Source organism: Thermothelomyces heterothallicus, assembly GCF_042370625.1.
Source record: "Thermothelomyces heterothallicus CBS 202.75 unplaced genomic scaffold P884_scaffold_8, whole genome shotgun sequence".
Taxonomy (NCBI): domain Eukaryota; kingdom Fungi; phylum Ascomycota; class Sordariomycetes; order Sordariales; family Chaetomiaceae; genus Thermothelomyces; species Thermothelomyces heterothallicus.
The window spans coordinates 730,103-744,870 of NW_027192569.1; the positions used below are offsets into that span (position 1 = coordinate 730,103).

A 14,768-nucleotide genomic window follows, 5' to 3' on the forward strand; every position below is an offset into this window, starting at 1 on the left:
GACGTTTGTTGCTCAGAGAGTTGATGCGGTGTGCACTGCACAACCGGCATCGAGACTGGCGGATCAAATACTTGACGAATTGCTTAGGAACTTGGAAAGAGGGGACGAAATAATACAGAAAGAAAGGGAAATAAACAAAAAGGAAGGTCCGGGGGCGGAAAAGAAAAAGAAGGCTACAGAGCATATGAAGCTCGAGACTCGGCCTCCGCGAGACACAGATTCCTCTTGGGCATAGGACGAGCCCAGTGGGACAAAGCGAACCGGACAAGGTGGTGGAGAAGAAACGGAAACGGTAGAAAGAGAGTGACGAAGCGGGCTACCGTTTTGCTGTCTCTCAGGTCAAGGTCGAGAAGGGGGCGTTCGACAGCTGCCATGGGCGGAGCCATAATTATTAAATGATAGGTATCTTATGTAGGTACGGAGTGCACAAGCCTGGGTGGGTGCCGACCGCAGAACAACTAAGGCACCTCCCAACCTTTTTAATAAAACGCCTAGGATAATTTAGGTTGTCTGGTCCGTGAAATGTGTGCGGAGTCACCTCCGAGGAAGGCGCTCTGGGCTGGGGCCTGCGGGATGTTGTTGCCGAACAGCACAGCACGCCACTAATTAGTAATCCTGGGGTCGTTTTCAACTTCAAATGCTGACAGGTGCGCCCACGTTACCCGCCCAAGGGTGCGGGCTCTCTTGCTTTGGCGTAGGTGGCCCCTCGGTTGGCTACATCCCCTTCAGAGAGCGGCGTAGCTCAGGGGTGTCCACGCCCGATGTTTGAGGCGCATGTCTGTTCTGTACCAAGTATGTTACCTGACGTAGTCCGTAAGGGAGGCAGACAGAGTGGCGGCACCTTCACCAGTTTTACTTCCTATTTTTTCTGCTCCCACACTTCCACAACGGCGCTTTCCCGCGCGGGGCAGGTGCTTACCACCGCCGCGACAGAACCGCGACATTCCGGTGATGATGCACCCTCATCACAAGCGTCCGAAACATGCGATCCCTGGATAGAATGCGGCTCAGCCCTACCTTGCCGCCCGCATCGCCGGGGTAGGAGGGAGGGGGAAGGGAATGGAGCGGCAAACATGAGTGGCCGAACCGGAGGTTGCAGCGGCATTCGGGCCAAGCGAGAGCGGGGCACGAACACGATGAGTAAAGACAAGTTTAGCGGGCGCCGTGAAACGTCTGTATGTACATACATACATACAAACAAACAGATGGCGCCGCAATAAAATTAGGGCGTTTGGCTGCGCCGCATCTCACCGTCCCATTGCATACCGTCTCATCAGGACATGCCCTCCAAGCTTGGACGCCTCGATCGGGGCCGCACTCGCGGCGGGCTAATTATTATCTGCGGGGTTTATCATCCCGTTCCCGAGATGCTTCAACCTACTAAAAAAAATGATCCCCGGGCGCTTCCATGAGGCAAGGGTCCTGGCACCCTGATGAGCCTCCTCGCTGTGCTGCTTCTGCGTTTGGGTGGGCCGCAGGCGATGAATTGTTGTCCTCTCTGCCTTTCGACTTCGTCGGCCAGCATTGTGATCCCTGGATAAGGATCCCTTCGATCCCAGCAACTCCAGACGGGCGGTTGCGTTAAGCAGGTTTTCCCCATGAAGGTGGGTTGGTCGAGTCGCCGTGATCCGCCCGCTAATTCGAATTGCGAGAGATGTGTATCTGACCGACCACATTAGGCTCAGAAATAACTCGAATCGTATTCTCTCTTCAGATTATAATTACATAATACCTTCCTCTCCCCCTCTCCCTCCATACATTCGTGCTGCAACATCAGGCAACCAACCGCGCCCCCCCCGGTTCTTGAAAGCGGCACGTTCGTCCGGCCATGTTGCGGAGGTTGTTATGTTTCTATCATGTCGAAGGCGGTGACGGGAGGAAGCATGTCGATTGCCCGGGACAGTGTGACGCGTTCTGCTGCAGCCAGAATGCCGGTGATTATGGGAAGGATGTATCAAGCTCTCGAACGGAGAGGGAAATGCGGGGCAGCGCGGAGAAGGGACGGAGGGACTGCTCCTGCTCCTTGTGTTTCTGCCCGGCTGGGCTGCTTCCGAGGGGAGGCGAAGGTGGAGATGCAGCCGCGCAGACCGAGCGGCCTCGGGGAAGGAGGGGGAAGAGGCGGCAAGGGTGTTGTATCGAGTGGAAGACGAAAAACAAAGCCTCCAGTGGTGAGAATGGGGTCATGCTGACAGAGGTGTCGCGAAACAGCACCCTCGTCGGGGGCGATGAGCACGACGTTCGGCGGTACAGTGAGAAAGAGAAGCAGTTGGGGGTGGAAGTTAGCCAAATCCCGTCTTCACCGGCGACGCGAGCTCCGCCGATTGCCTTCCATTATCCGGTAAGACATTGGGTTTGTACCTACATACATACATGCGTTGTGCATGTACTCTCATACGAGGGTCCCGTCTTGTCCTCCTGCTAACTCGCGTTCTTGTTTTTTGCCGCAGATCTGGAACCGGCAATGCACATTCGATCCGACCGTGGCCGAGGCGCAGACCGCGTCTGGTCAGAGGCTGGTGTGGGCAGATCCATTACGGCGGACGAGCGAGGCCAGCTTCGGTGCCGTCACGTTGTACGATCGACGGGGTTCACAGGCACAAAGCTTCGTCGGTCTTAACTCTTAAGGGTAGCCAGGCAGACAGGCTGGCACTTAATAATATATCGATCTGACCATTGGGAACTATGTGCACTACTAATAAGCACCAGCGAGGCCAGACCAACTTGGTACTCGGCGTGGGTGCGAAAATGATACACTTGCTACACCAGAAGGATCAACCGCATGCGACAGTCGTCCAACAAGCGGAGTATTCCTGCCTTTTTACACACCTCGGGGCATTGATACACCGTGGCCGGATCGGCGCGGTCGTCGCGGGCGTAACGTTTCCCTTGCTTATTGCATCCATCTGTCCGGCCGGTGCATAGCCGGTACGGTAGATTAGAGCCCGGGCGGAACAATGGTGAGTTTGCATGTTTGAGGATGAACCAGTTCAAGCTCTGCGTGGTCTCAGACAGGGCAATATGTGTAACTGCGTGAAAGGTGAGGTACCTCGGGCTTCTCGAAATACTTGACGCCCAGTGTTCCAGATTCGATGTGGCAGCTGTAATAGACGACGCCGGCCTCGTCCGGGTGCGCTTTCAAAAGTCGTTACAGAGACTAATTAGCACCGTGAGAACGCAGTGCTAATTAGTATAGTCTAGGCTGGTTGATAAGAACAAGGCTGCTGAAAGTGAATTGAGGACTAACCGACCCTCCTCATCAAAAGTCTTTTCTTTGAGGAAGTCCAGCATTCTCTGCTTCCGTGAGCAGATAATAAGGCGTACTTTTGCAACCGCCTTCCGTTGCCCTAGACGGATGACAAGTACGTGCCAAATGATCTTTTGATGACGGCATCTCGTCGATTGGCACTTGTCCCGATGTCTCCAGAGAAGCCGGTGTGTAATTAATGTGACCCGTACAATGCAATGTGAGAAGAGGTGTGTCAGCAACGTTCATGTCCCGGGTCGATATCAGTCTTGAAAAAGGGGGGGGGGAGGGGGACGCCAAGTTCTGTCTCTCTGATGGTTCATGCGGCCCAATCAGCGACCTTCGGCTCAGAGGAGCACACACAACGAGACCGGCTCTCAACGACCAGTCAGAGGTGCGTCCAATGCCACGCCATATGAGGTTGTCAAGCAATTAAGATGCATGTATGATGCGTGGTTAATGTTGTGGCTGCCGACCCGGTGCGTATGTATTCCGCAGAATATAATTACTCGGCAATGCCGTCCCACGGGTGTTTGTTTGATTTGCTCTCGAGACACCGGCTCCAAGATGGTAAAATGCGGGGTGCATGCAGAAGTGTTGCCCATTCGGAGCCCCCCTGCTGCAGCTATGCGCAAGTCGGACACCGTCGGCAAATAGCCAGTGTCAAGAGCGCAGTGATCCGAACACCTCCGAGGAAACAGACTTCCCCTCCGCGTTCTAGGCTTCGTTGGCAGCAACAGAAGCGAAGATCCCCGAGACAAAGTTGGAAGGCGGGAGGGTCCTTCTACCCCCAAGGTCCCACCAACTAACTCTCCTTCCGCTCCAATCGCGGGGGGGCTTTGCTTTTCCAGCGAGATGACCCAGCATATGGACCAAGTCCCTGACCGAAGGTAACTACCTCCGAACGACAAGTTATTTTTGTGAAAATCCAAGTTCATAAGTTTATCTTTCAACGTGTAGCTTCAGCTTTTTAGCTGTATGCATCGGAGTAGTGGAAGATTTGACCGGGGGCGGGCCAGGCCAAGTTTTCTTAATTGCCACGACATCCATGCCAGATTGGACGGCCCGCGCTTGTTGTGACTTGGCTACCGGGTAGGATGGCGGCGGTGACTAGTAAGGCTTCAAACGCTCGCTTCTAGCGTCCAGGTGCAGCCAATGAAGCGCAGGTCGCCCCTGGTCCGTTTCAGTGGTGTAAACACGACTACTCCGTATGTACGGATAACTAGAGCACATACAATTCGGCGCGGCGTCCCGAGCTGAGAGACCAGGATTTGATGCGTAACTCTGATCCTCGAGAGCTAGTTAATCACCAAGTAGGATTTGCTCTTGCTGCCGGGATGCAGAAATGAGCGCGATGTTCAACCCCAGGCCCCAGAAATCTCTGCCAGTTTGTTTTGCTGATGCTCTGTTACCACATCGATTGCTTTGCAGTTCATCTATGTTGAGGGTATTGCAAAATGGCATCCACGAACGCAACCTTTGCCCAAAGTCCCCCGTTCCCCTGATGTGTTACTGCAACTGTCGGACCACCCATACCAAAAAAAATGCCGAGACCGACCAACTCACTTGACAGAGGATCGGGACGTTCGGGGTCGGCACCAAGCCCGGGTCGCACAGCCAAATGCGCATGGACCCATTTTGTGCAAAGTCGCAGAAAGTTCCGCTAGTTATTGGCACGGGAATCCTGCCGAAATGGAAAATCCGGGGAGATGGGGAAAGCGGGGCCAGGATCGAACAGGGATGCAGCGAGGGGAAGAGTTTCGAGCTCACGCCACGGCTAACGCCTGGATATCAGCTTCGTTGGTGGGCACTGGCAGGTGGGGGGCGCTATAATAGCATGGTACATAGTTAACGTTACACGCTATGGATTACTGTGTAGTACACAGTACGTAAGGTATGTATGTACGTCTTACCTGGGTGGACCGCGTAGTGTAGACAGTCGTCTTCGTCTTTCCCATGGAAGGCACGGGATCCGGCCATCAACTAACGTTAGAAGCTCTGGGAGGGTCGATTGCATAGCATTCTTCATCATCGCCGTTGTTCCACACTGCGCACTTGTAGAATCGCATTTCATGTCAATTTTGAACATGCGGAGTCATCGTTACCAAATGGAACGTAAACGCTCTCCTCCCGGCGCAGACACATGCATTCCCGGCCATCCTCGTTGCCCCACGCTCTTTGGGGCTGCAGTGTCGAGCATGTATAGGGTAGTGATCGGAATCCAAGATAACTAGTTATCCGTCCATGATTGTGGTGTATGTACGGACTTGTACCTACCTACGTACTTTCCCAAGCACTGGTAGGCGTTACGTAATAAGGGCAGCGCGCTTCGCACCTTCAGAGGAAAGTGTGGAAATCTACCTCGTTGAATGCGGTCTGTGCACCCCCAGCTTTTCCATAACCCTGTTGAGATCACACAAATTAGGTACCTTTGGCAAGAGGCACGGAGGCACGGTTCGTCTCATTAACGGCTTCCCGGTTCATGGCGTATGGTACAGATCAACTTGTTCACCTTCTACCCGCCATTGTAACCCGCCATTGTAAAGGAATGAGCTCACAACTGACTCATCAACCAAGTCCAGAATGATCGGAACTTGTGCTGCGAGCCGCGTTCAAAGACAGAGAGCGAGACAGGCTCTGGCCATGCCCCACAGGCAATTTCAAATTTCTGGCGACATGGTCAGGCTTCCTCACTTGATTGGGCTACGCGACCGTGTTGGGCGATGGGCTTGCGTAACTAGCGCCACACCGGTGAACAAGTCACCGCGCTGCAGCGGCAGCGAACACTACACAGTAGTTACTCTATAGGCATTATATGTGCGTATGTAATACACATACAAGCACGCGATACCATACAAAGCAGTGCAGTCTACTCCCCAACCCGCAATATGTACCGCACACTGTTCACCGAACTAGGGCTAGTTATTACGCTGCGTAAACCAGAGCGGTTATTCGCCACTGTCACAACACCACTCTTCTCGCCAGCCTATCCCCACAACAGGGACTTTCACACGTGATGTTCACAAGGATCAGTGCTGATCCCACCCCAGACCAGCCGCCCAATGGCGCCTAACAAAAGAGGAACACACTCCTGCATGAGAGAACCATCGCCCGGGAAATAGGCTCAAAACTCCGCACAACCCTGTCCGCCATGTGGCTGCAGGCCCCGGCCGCGGTAGTACTTGGGTAAATTGATTTCATATTTTCCCGCCGCCCGCCTGCTGCATTCCCGCCTCGCTTCCCGCTGTCGTTGCCTGGTTCTCCAGTCTGTCGGGTCCGTTCTAGGCTTCGGCTCCAACCATGAACCCGCCTCGATCATGAACAGCGTCGGGCGCGAAGCAACCACCACAACCGCCGCCCAAGATGACGACAATGGGGATTCCGCCATCTTCTCGCAGACCAATGTCGCCATCTGGGTCTTGACGTCTGCCTCCGGCGCCTTCCTCGCCGTCCGCCTGTGGTGCCGACACCGATTCTCGAAGCTGTGGTGGGACGACTATGTGCTCTCTCTATCATGGGTATGGCTGGCCGGAGCTGGCACGGAGGTGAAGTGTGGAGTGGCAGAAGAAAGGTTTCGGGAACGAGTCTCTAATTCTTGATTCGTATTTTTATTCCCTCGAGGGACAGGCCATCCTGCTGGTCGCGGCCGCCCTGATGAGCCGCACGATTTCGTCTGGCTATGCCACCGATGATGACAAGCGCCGCTTCTTCCTCTTCCAAAACACGGCGACCTCGATGACCACGCTCGCAACCGCCTGGACCAAGATCGCCTTTGCCATCACCCTGTGTCGCATCGTCCGGAACCGCTATCTCCTCGCCTTCCTCGCCTTCGTCATTGTCACGGCCAATTTGATCCTCGTCCCGGGCATGATGTCCATCTGGATCCCCGCTTGCGAAGACCCCCGAGCCTTCCTGCGGCCCGAGCATACCCTCTGTTATAAGCTCAGAGATCTCCGATATCTCGGCGGCACGACGATTGGTACGTCGCTCTGCTTGGGTGAGCCGGTCGGGTAGCGAGGGTGAGGGGCTGATGGTGTTGCGTAGTGTACGGCGGCGTCATCGATGTATTGCTTGCCCTGTTTCCCTGGTTCATCATCCGGACGCTGCTGCTCGAGACTCGGGAAAAGGTCGGTCTGACACTGGCCATGAGCCTCGGCGCCATAACCGGCATCATCGTCATCTTCCGCGCCTTCTTCCAGTTCAGGGACATCGACAACGATTATCGTATGTTGCCCTCATCAGATTATTGAGCCGTGCCGAAATGATAGCGGGGCAAGAAACTAACCAACTATTGGCGGCAGATTTCATGGTCTTCATGTCCATCTTCAACTTTCTCGAGCCGGGCGTTACCATCATCGCCCAGGCTATTCCAATGTTTCGCGTACTAGTTGTCAGTGTCAAGAGAGGCTCAAGTGCGGTTCGTATCAGCTCGCCGTCGGGAGGGCGCGACAGCAATTTGGCGCCAATACGGACCTGGAATAATAATAGCAAGAGAGGTAGCAGGGCGCACAACCGATTGGAAGTGAATGAGGAACTACTGCAAGTGTGTGTCGGCCCAGGAGGCCGCACCATTCACGCCTCGAGGCCACAGCGCTCCGATGATGATCTCAAAACATATGATGGAAGGGTGTAACGGCAAAAGAAAAACTAATGATACCTTATTTCCATTTTCCAGCGCGCTTCAAGGCTATTCTTCGATTCAATCTCGGTTAATTGCACGCGAGGAGATATCATCCGGTTCCGCCTTGCACCACTCGCTCACGAGTCGCACTAAGGGCCCCTCGCGACGAGTAGGGCGCGCCTGGATAATCATTATTTTTTGGTTCGTAGACCGAGCTTGAGGATGACAGGTGGGTCGAAAGCCAAGAGCAAGCGGCGGGGGATTGGATCGTCGTGCTCCGCTTGGCTCACTTACACCACGCGTCCGCTCGGGTTCGATCCGACAAACTCGATCAGCAATGTGGCGATGAACACAAGAAGCGGTTTAGGGACTGAGATGACAACAACGCCATTGACAGAACATCCTAAGGGGTTTCGGATATAAATATGAGCCTGAGTCTCTCACCTCTCGACCGGCCCAATGTGGTCAACAGCAAACTCAGAATCCAAGGACCTGGCCAATTTTCAGTCTTTTGTCCCCCATTTTCAATCAATCACCGGCAGAGCCCGCTCTCGATTTTCCAATGAGGCATCTAAGTCTCATCCTCGCCCTCGGGCCATCGCTAGGGACGACCTCGACATGTCGGCCCCCAAGATGGTCTGTTGGACAAACGGTGCAGACGACGAGCGGTCCGGTTGAGGGACATGCTGCGTCTGTCGCCAAGGAAGTGTCTGAATATCTCGGCATTCCCTATGCTCTACCACCCGTGGGAGATTTGCGATTTCAGCCTCCTGTCCGCTACAACGGGTCGAGGAAGATCGTGGGCAAGAACTTTGTAAGCCGGCCCATTCTTCTCCCCTTCCACACCCCCTTTACCCCTATTGCTCCTTAAGCCCAGGGTTCCAGCTGACGATTTAGGGCGCGGCATGCTTTCCCTCCAATATTAGCGCTTACGATGCCGACTTCCCCAAGGAGCTGATGGACGGCTATGGAATTACAGAGGTCGGGCGCAGGATCCTCGCAACTATCACGAATCCCGGCATCCCGGTGAGCGAGGACTGCTTAACCCTGAATGTGTGGACCAAGCCACAGACCGGCGAAAAGCGCAAACCCGTTATGGTCTATATCCATGGCGGATCTTTTGTTTCGGGTAGGTTGCCGCGGCGGCGCACATAGGATGCAAATAAATTCTAATCGAGTCACAGGTAGCTCGGCCGTCCCGGCGTATAATGGCCAATTCTTTGCTGACCAGGAAGATGTGGTCTTGGTGACGATCAAGTACGCACCTTTCCCCTCCCTCCCTCCCCCCCCCCCTCATTTTCATCTCTCGCTTGGCAATTCCTCTAATATCAACGCAGTTATCGCGTCACCTTCTTCGGCTTTCCTGGCAACCCTCACGGTCACCAGAACCTCGGCCTGCTCGACCAGCGCATGGCAGTCGAATGGGTCCAGGACAACATCGCCGCCGTCGGGGGTGACCCCTCCCGCATCACCCTGTTCGGCGAGTCGGCCGGCGGCGCCTCGGTCGACCACTACTCCTTCGCCTGGGCGCACGATCCCATCGTCTCCGGCCTAATCCCCATGTCCGGCACCGTGGAGGGCATTGCCCCGCTCCCGGCAGCGGTCGCCTCCGAGCTCTGGTACAACACCACCGCCGCCCTCGGCTGTGGCAACGCCTCCACGACCGACCAAGCCGCCGTCCTCGCCTGCATGCAGTCGGTCCCCGCCGAGTCAATCGTCGCCACCCTCATCAACACGATCGAGTCCCCCACCCCGATGCCGTACTCGCCGACCATCGACGGCGTCCTTGTCTTCGCCGACCCTTCCCGCCGCCCCACCGCCGCCGTGCCCATGCTCGTCGGCACCACCGACAACGAGGTCGGCCTCTTCCGCGTCTTCGTGCCGCCCCGGCCGGACCTCCCCGGCGAGGAGGACGACGCCTTTTGGCACGCCGAGAACCAGCGCACCTTCGTCTGCCCCGCCGCCCGCCGCGCCGCCCGCTCCGCCCGCGCCGGCAACCCCACCTGGCGCTACCGCTGGCACGGCGTGTTCCCCAACACGGAGCTGTCGCGTACCCCGCCCAGCGGGGCCTACCACGACTCGGAGGTGGCGCTGCTGTTTGGGAATGCGGACCAGTCCTTGGTTACGAACACCCGGGAGGAGGACGCCGTCGGGAGGTACATGCGGGGCGCGTGGGCTGCCTTTGCCAGGGACCCGGTCCGGGGGCTGGAGGGGTATCCTCTCGAGGCCGACACGGGGCATAAGGGGAAGGGAGAGGGAAAGGGCAAAGGGGGAGAAGGGAAGGGGAAGAAGGGGTGGCCGAGATATGTGGCCGGGAAGCGGACGTTGATCAGGCTTGGATGGAAGGGCAGGGCTGGGGCGAGCTTGGCGAGGGGAGACTTCTACGATGACGACTGCTGAGGGTCGGGGGAGACAGCAGGATTTGGACCTATGGGAGCAGTGAGGAAGGAGGGATGGGAAGACAAGGGCGGAAGAGAAGATGCAGATGCCGTGTAAACTTGGCGAGCAGGTAGAGAGGATGACGAGGAGAAAGAGGAGCAAAATTCCAATGGCGGTAAAGACAGAGGCAGCCTCGACAGGTTTTGGACCTCGAGACAAAATCCCCCCGATAATCTCTCATTTTCTGAGCCATCACTCAGCCAATCAGAGTCAACATAGGACCATAACCAGGAACTTCCAGACGAACTTATAATTATGCTATGACGTCTATGTTAATAATACAACGACGCCTGCCGGCTTTGCTCTCTATGGCCATCGCGTAGCCACGTGCACTCGTGTCCTATCTCATTCTCGATTTATAAGCTTAGGTTCCCAGGACGCGTGTTAGTTTGCAGATGCTTACCCGGTTTTTGAGCTTGGCTTCAATTTCTAAGCGCCAAGGACCTCGCCTGTTAATTACCCCTGAATCCACAATCATCCGACCAACACCAGAGACAAGCCCCTCACGACAATTGAGAAGATAGCGCGGCATGGGTCTAGTACAACTTCCTAGACCAAAGATAGACGCTCGGCGTGACTCAACCGGTCTCCCTCAGCTCGTATGATTACTTCTCCGTGAGGATTTGAAAGAAGGAATGGCTGGCGAGGCGGGGGGCTTGGTAGTATTGACTGCGCGAAAAATCTCCGATGAGAAGCTCAGGTAAACATCGAATACTGGGTCGAGATGAGATCCATACGAAGCAAACTGATACGGCCGCCGCGATTCAAGTCCTCGCCACGAAGGGTATAAGAGACACCTTTCCTATCGTCCTTCTGGCCGCCCTCGATCCGGCAGACGAGCAGGATCCTCATCACTCTCCACAGAATCACACAGTCAATAAAACCGCTTCCAAGCCACCAGGAACTCGAAAAACAAAACAAAACAAGGCAAAACAAAATGGCCACCATCACCTCCATCGGCATCGGTAACATGGGCGCCGCCCTCGCCTCAGCCCTCCTCAAGTCGGCCGGCGTCCGTCAGCTCACCATCTGGAACCGCACCGCCGACCGCCCGCAGGTGAAGTCGCTGGTCGAACAGGGCGCGCACTTTGAGCCCTCGGTGGCCGCCGCCGTCGCGCGCAGCGACACGATCCTCCTCTGCCTGCTCGACTACCAGACCGTTAATACCGCGGTCTTCGAAGCCGTCTCGCCCGGCGGCCTCGCCGGCAAGACCGTCATCAACGTGACAAACGGCACGCCGGGACAGGCGCGCGAGGCCGAGGCGCGGTGCAAGGGGCTCGGGGCGGCGGCGTACTTCGACGGCGGCATCATGGTGACGCCGCAGCAGATCGGCACGCCCGAGGCCTTGGTCGTCCTGAGCGGCGAGGACGAGTCCGCGTTCCGCGCCGCCGGGGGCCCCGCGGAGCTGCTCAAGCCCGTCGGCGCCATCCAGTACATCGCGTCCGACGCGGGCGCCGCGGCGCTGTACGACCTGGCCGCGCTCGCGGCCATGTTCGGCATGTTCGCGGGCGCCTTCACGGGGATCGCGCTGCTCAAGAAGCAAAAGCGGCAGCGCCAGGACCGGGGGGGGAGGGGGGAGGGGGGGGACAACAAGGCGGCGGCCAAGCCGGCGACGGACTCGGTCATCGTGCCGGTGCTCAACGCGCTGGTGCCGTACGCGGGCCTGATTGCGGACGGGGTGGACAAGGAGAACTGGATGGACGACATGGGCAACCCGCTGAACATGCAGGCGATCGCGCTGCGCAACATCTTGCAGGCGTCCGAGGAGGAAGGGGTCGACGGCGAGGGGCTGAAGTTCATCTCGCGCCTGATGGATCGCGCGGTCGCGGACGGGTTCGGCCCCGGCGGCGTGTCTGCCATTGCGCGGTACATGTTCAAGTGAGAGAAGGTTAAATTATGGGGTAATAATTAGGGTAATAATACTGGGTCGGCGCGCGGTGACGCGTATCCGACTCGGAAAGGAAAACCACATCGCCAGCCCAGCCATCAAGCAAGCCATCAACAAATTCCTGTTGATCAAGTCTTTCTCTTCGTCTTTACGCTCTTCAATCTCATGGTCTAATTAGCCACCAAAATTCGCGTCGCAGCCTTCGGACTTAAGACTTTAATTAGTAGCCTCGCCCACGCCTCATTGAACCTCCGCGTGTAGCCAAAGAAAAACCACCGCCCCCACCAAGGCTAGAGAGACCACCCCGCCCAGCAGAAGAAGAGCCACCACGCCCGGCAGAAGAAGCGTGCTGCTGGGGCCCTCTCCTGTACGGTAGTGTGTAACCACTCCCCCGTGCGTCGGTGATAAAGCGCTGGAAGTTCGGTGCCCAAAAGTGGCCGCTGCTGATGGGAAGATCGCGGTAGGCAACGACTGTAACACCATCGTCCGAGTCTGGCTCCTCAAAGAACCTGCCAATAACGGTGTGGAAGCCGGCGCGACGCCAGTCAATCACCGAGTGGCCCGGCTGCGGCCGCAGGCTCTCATAGACCAGCATTCGCTCATCGGGACCAAGAATGCCGCTGATACTCCAGTTCACAATGCCTAGATGACGCAACCGGACAAATACTTGAGCGCTGTAGTGGCTCTTAGTGACTTGGCTTCTGGGTAAGGTAATTACCTGGTACCTTAGGGTACTTGGTAGTTTAAAACCCCCAAAGCCCTGAAAAACGAGTGACATTTGATACACTAGCGAAATGCCGAGTGCCTACCTTTACACCCCTTTGTTGTGGCCAAAAGAGTCAAGGTCGTGACAGTGATGGTTGACACCGGTCTTCAGCGACCTTGGACTTCTCTGGCTGCGGCCTGCAGGTGGCACATGCGACACCACTGGCCGGCTTTGCCAACGGGCAGCCGGCAGGGGATGATCGGCCCTACGTACCTGTTGCCTCAGAAAGCCACTGCTTCCGCAGGCCCGCAGCCCGCAGTTCCTTCATCAACCCCGCCCCCACCATTGTCGACGACTTTCACATTCACTCCATTCCAACCTTGGCACTCAATTTGCAACTCAGCATTGGAGCGTCGGTTTTCTCGCCTTGCAGTCCCAGGGAATGAATGAATGATGGCGCCGAAAGACGGTACGGTACCACGGCACTTTGACGCCGCCATCGACCCAAATGCGGCCGCGAGGCAATTCGCCCTGACCATGTCCGAAGACGAACTCTACCAGCGGACTCTAGCGCTCTATTACCCGTTCCTCGCCTACCCGCCTGAGCGCCCCATGGTGTTCGTCAAGTTTGGTGGGCCCGAGAAGCAGGCCGAGGGAGACATGCAGAGGCTCGCCTGCGACTGGCTACGCCAGCAACGCCAGAGGGATCGCAATATCCATGTTCCCGAAGTGTTCAAGGTCTTCAGTAGAGGCAATACCACTTTTATTATAATGGAGCTTCTCTCAGCAGCCCATATTAAAGACTTTGCCAAAATATCAGACCCTATCACCTGGAAGCAGAACGAGGCTCGCTACTACGAAATGATTACCGAGGGAATCCGTTTGCTGGGCCTCATGCCGGTCCCACTAGACGCGACTCCTGGCCCATACACCCGCGCCGAACGTTACATTAAACACATGCTCTTCAAAAAGCAGGAAGCCCCGGTCATCTATAATACCATTCAGGATTTGGAAGACCACTTGAACAGGGTATAGCGGTTTACAGGGAACGTCGGTTATATATATATACCGTTGCTAAGGCACTCTAATTACAGGTTGCCGAACTAGCATACGACCATGTGCCCGGCCCGCCACCCAAGGTCGCTCTCGAGAAAGAACTCGTTTTCTGCTATACCGATTTCAATGACGAAAACTTCATGTTCGCCACTGACCCCGACGGCCGCCCTCGTCTCTACATTGTTGACTTCGAACACGCCTCGTTTCTACCGCTCAGCTTCCTCTCCTACGCTGTCTTGGGGCGCAAACCTCGCTGGCACACGGGCAGAAGGATACGAGAGAAGCTGGGCCCCTCTCTCCCGCAGCACAATATTGAGGTTATGAAAAGAATATCCTATCTCTTTCAAATATGCACGACGAGTCTTGGACTCGAGGATGAATAATTAGTGTCCGACACTACGCCGCAATGCATTGCTTGTTCTCGTGATGCCGCTCCTCCACCAGGTCCGTCCGAGTTCTCAGTCGGAGCGGCGGACAAGTCGGCACATGACACGAGTGCCGTACTTTCGCAAGGAGGAGGCACGTCCCGGAGGGCAGCGAGTGCGACGAGTGCGACCGCATCGCCCGGGCCAACGCGAGCCGCTTCATCGCCGACGAGGTCATCCCGCAGCTCAACTCGCTCAGCCCTGACACGACGGGCCTGAACGGGCTGGTGATCCCGCCCCTCTGGGTCATGTTCCACGACAAGAACGCGCACTGGCCGCCTAAGAAGTCCGTGTCGGCCGAGCCCGAGTATGTCTTTTGCCACGGCAACCTGCACTCGCACAGCATTCTGATGCATCACAATAGATTCCCACTGAATATCATCAGCCAT

General features: G+C 56.3%; 5 protein-coding genes across 5 annotated transcripts; all 5 read left to right on the forward strand.

Moving 5' to 3' along the window:
* The first annotated feature begins 1,744 nt into the window (after positions 1-1,744).
* On the forward strand, positions 1,745-2,691 carry P884DRAFT_126060 (uncharacterized protein). Its single transcript, XM_069437180.1, has 2 exons — positions 1,745-2,338; positions 2,448-2,691. Exons 1-2 carry the CDS (start codon positions 1,829-1,831, stop codon positions 2,622-2,624), a joined length of 687 nt encoding a protein of 228 aa, XP_069298538.1. The 5' UTR covers positions 1,745-1,828; the 3' UTR covers positions 2,625-2,691.
* A 3,678-nt stretch (positions 2,692-6,369) lies between these two features.
* Positions 6,370-8,152, forward strand: P884DRAFT_126098 (uncharacterized protein). The gene is made up of 4 exons (XM_069437181.1): positions 6,370-6,789; positions 6,872-7,223; positions 7,289-7,468; positions 7,546-8,152. The coding sequence occupies exons 1-4, from the start codon at positions 6,562-6,564 to the stop codon at positions 7,875-7,877; spliced, it is 1,092 nt and encodes a 363-aa protein (XP_069298539.1). The 5' UTR covers positions 6,370-6,561; the 3' UTR covers positions 7,878-8,152.
* A 275-nt stretch (positions 8,153-8,427) lies between these two features.
* P884DRAFT_323491 (Alpha/Beta hydrolase protein) lies at positions 8,428-10,547 on the forward strand (the record flags this gene model as incomplete). Its single annotated transcript, XM_069445444.1, has 4 exons — positions 8,428-8,679; positions 8,763-8,994; positions 9,050-9,122; positions 9,203-10,547. The coding sequence occupies 4 exons, from the start codon at positions 8,428-8,430 to the stop codon at positions 10,263-10,265; spliced, it is 1,620 nt and encodes a 539-aa protein (XP_069298540.1). The 3' UTR covers positions 10,266-10,547.
* A 694-nt stretch (positions 10,548-11,241) lies between these two features.
* P884DRAFT_269024 (uncharacterized protein) lies at positions 11,242-12,186 on the forward strand (the record flags this gene model as incomplete). Its single annotated transcript, XM_069442245.1, has 1 exon — positions 11,242-12,186. The coding sequence occupies one exon, from the start codon at positions 11,242-11,244 to the stop codon at positions 12,184-12,186; it is 945 nt and encodes a 314-aa protein (XP_069298541.1).
* A 1,165-nt stretch (positions 12,187-13,351) lies between these two features.
* Positions 13,352-14,337, forward strand: P884DRAFT_276906 (uncharacterized protein; the record flags this gene model as incomplete). The annotated part of the gene is made up of 2 exons (XM_069443013.1): positions 13,352-13,927; positions 13,993-14,337. The coding sequence occupies 2 exons, from the start codon at positions 13,352-13,354 to the stop codon at positions 14,335-14,337; spliced, it is 921 nt and encodes a 306-aa protein (XP_069298542.1).
* Between the last annotated feature and the right edge of the window lie 431 nt (positions 14,338-14,768).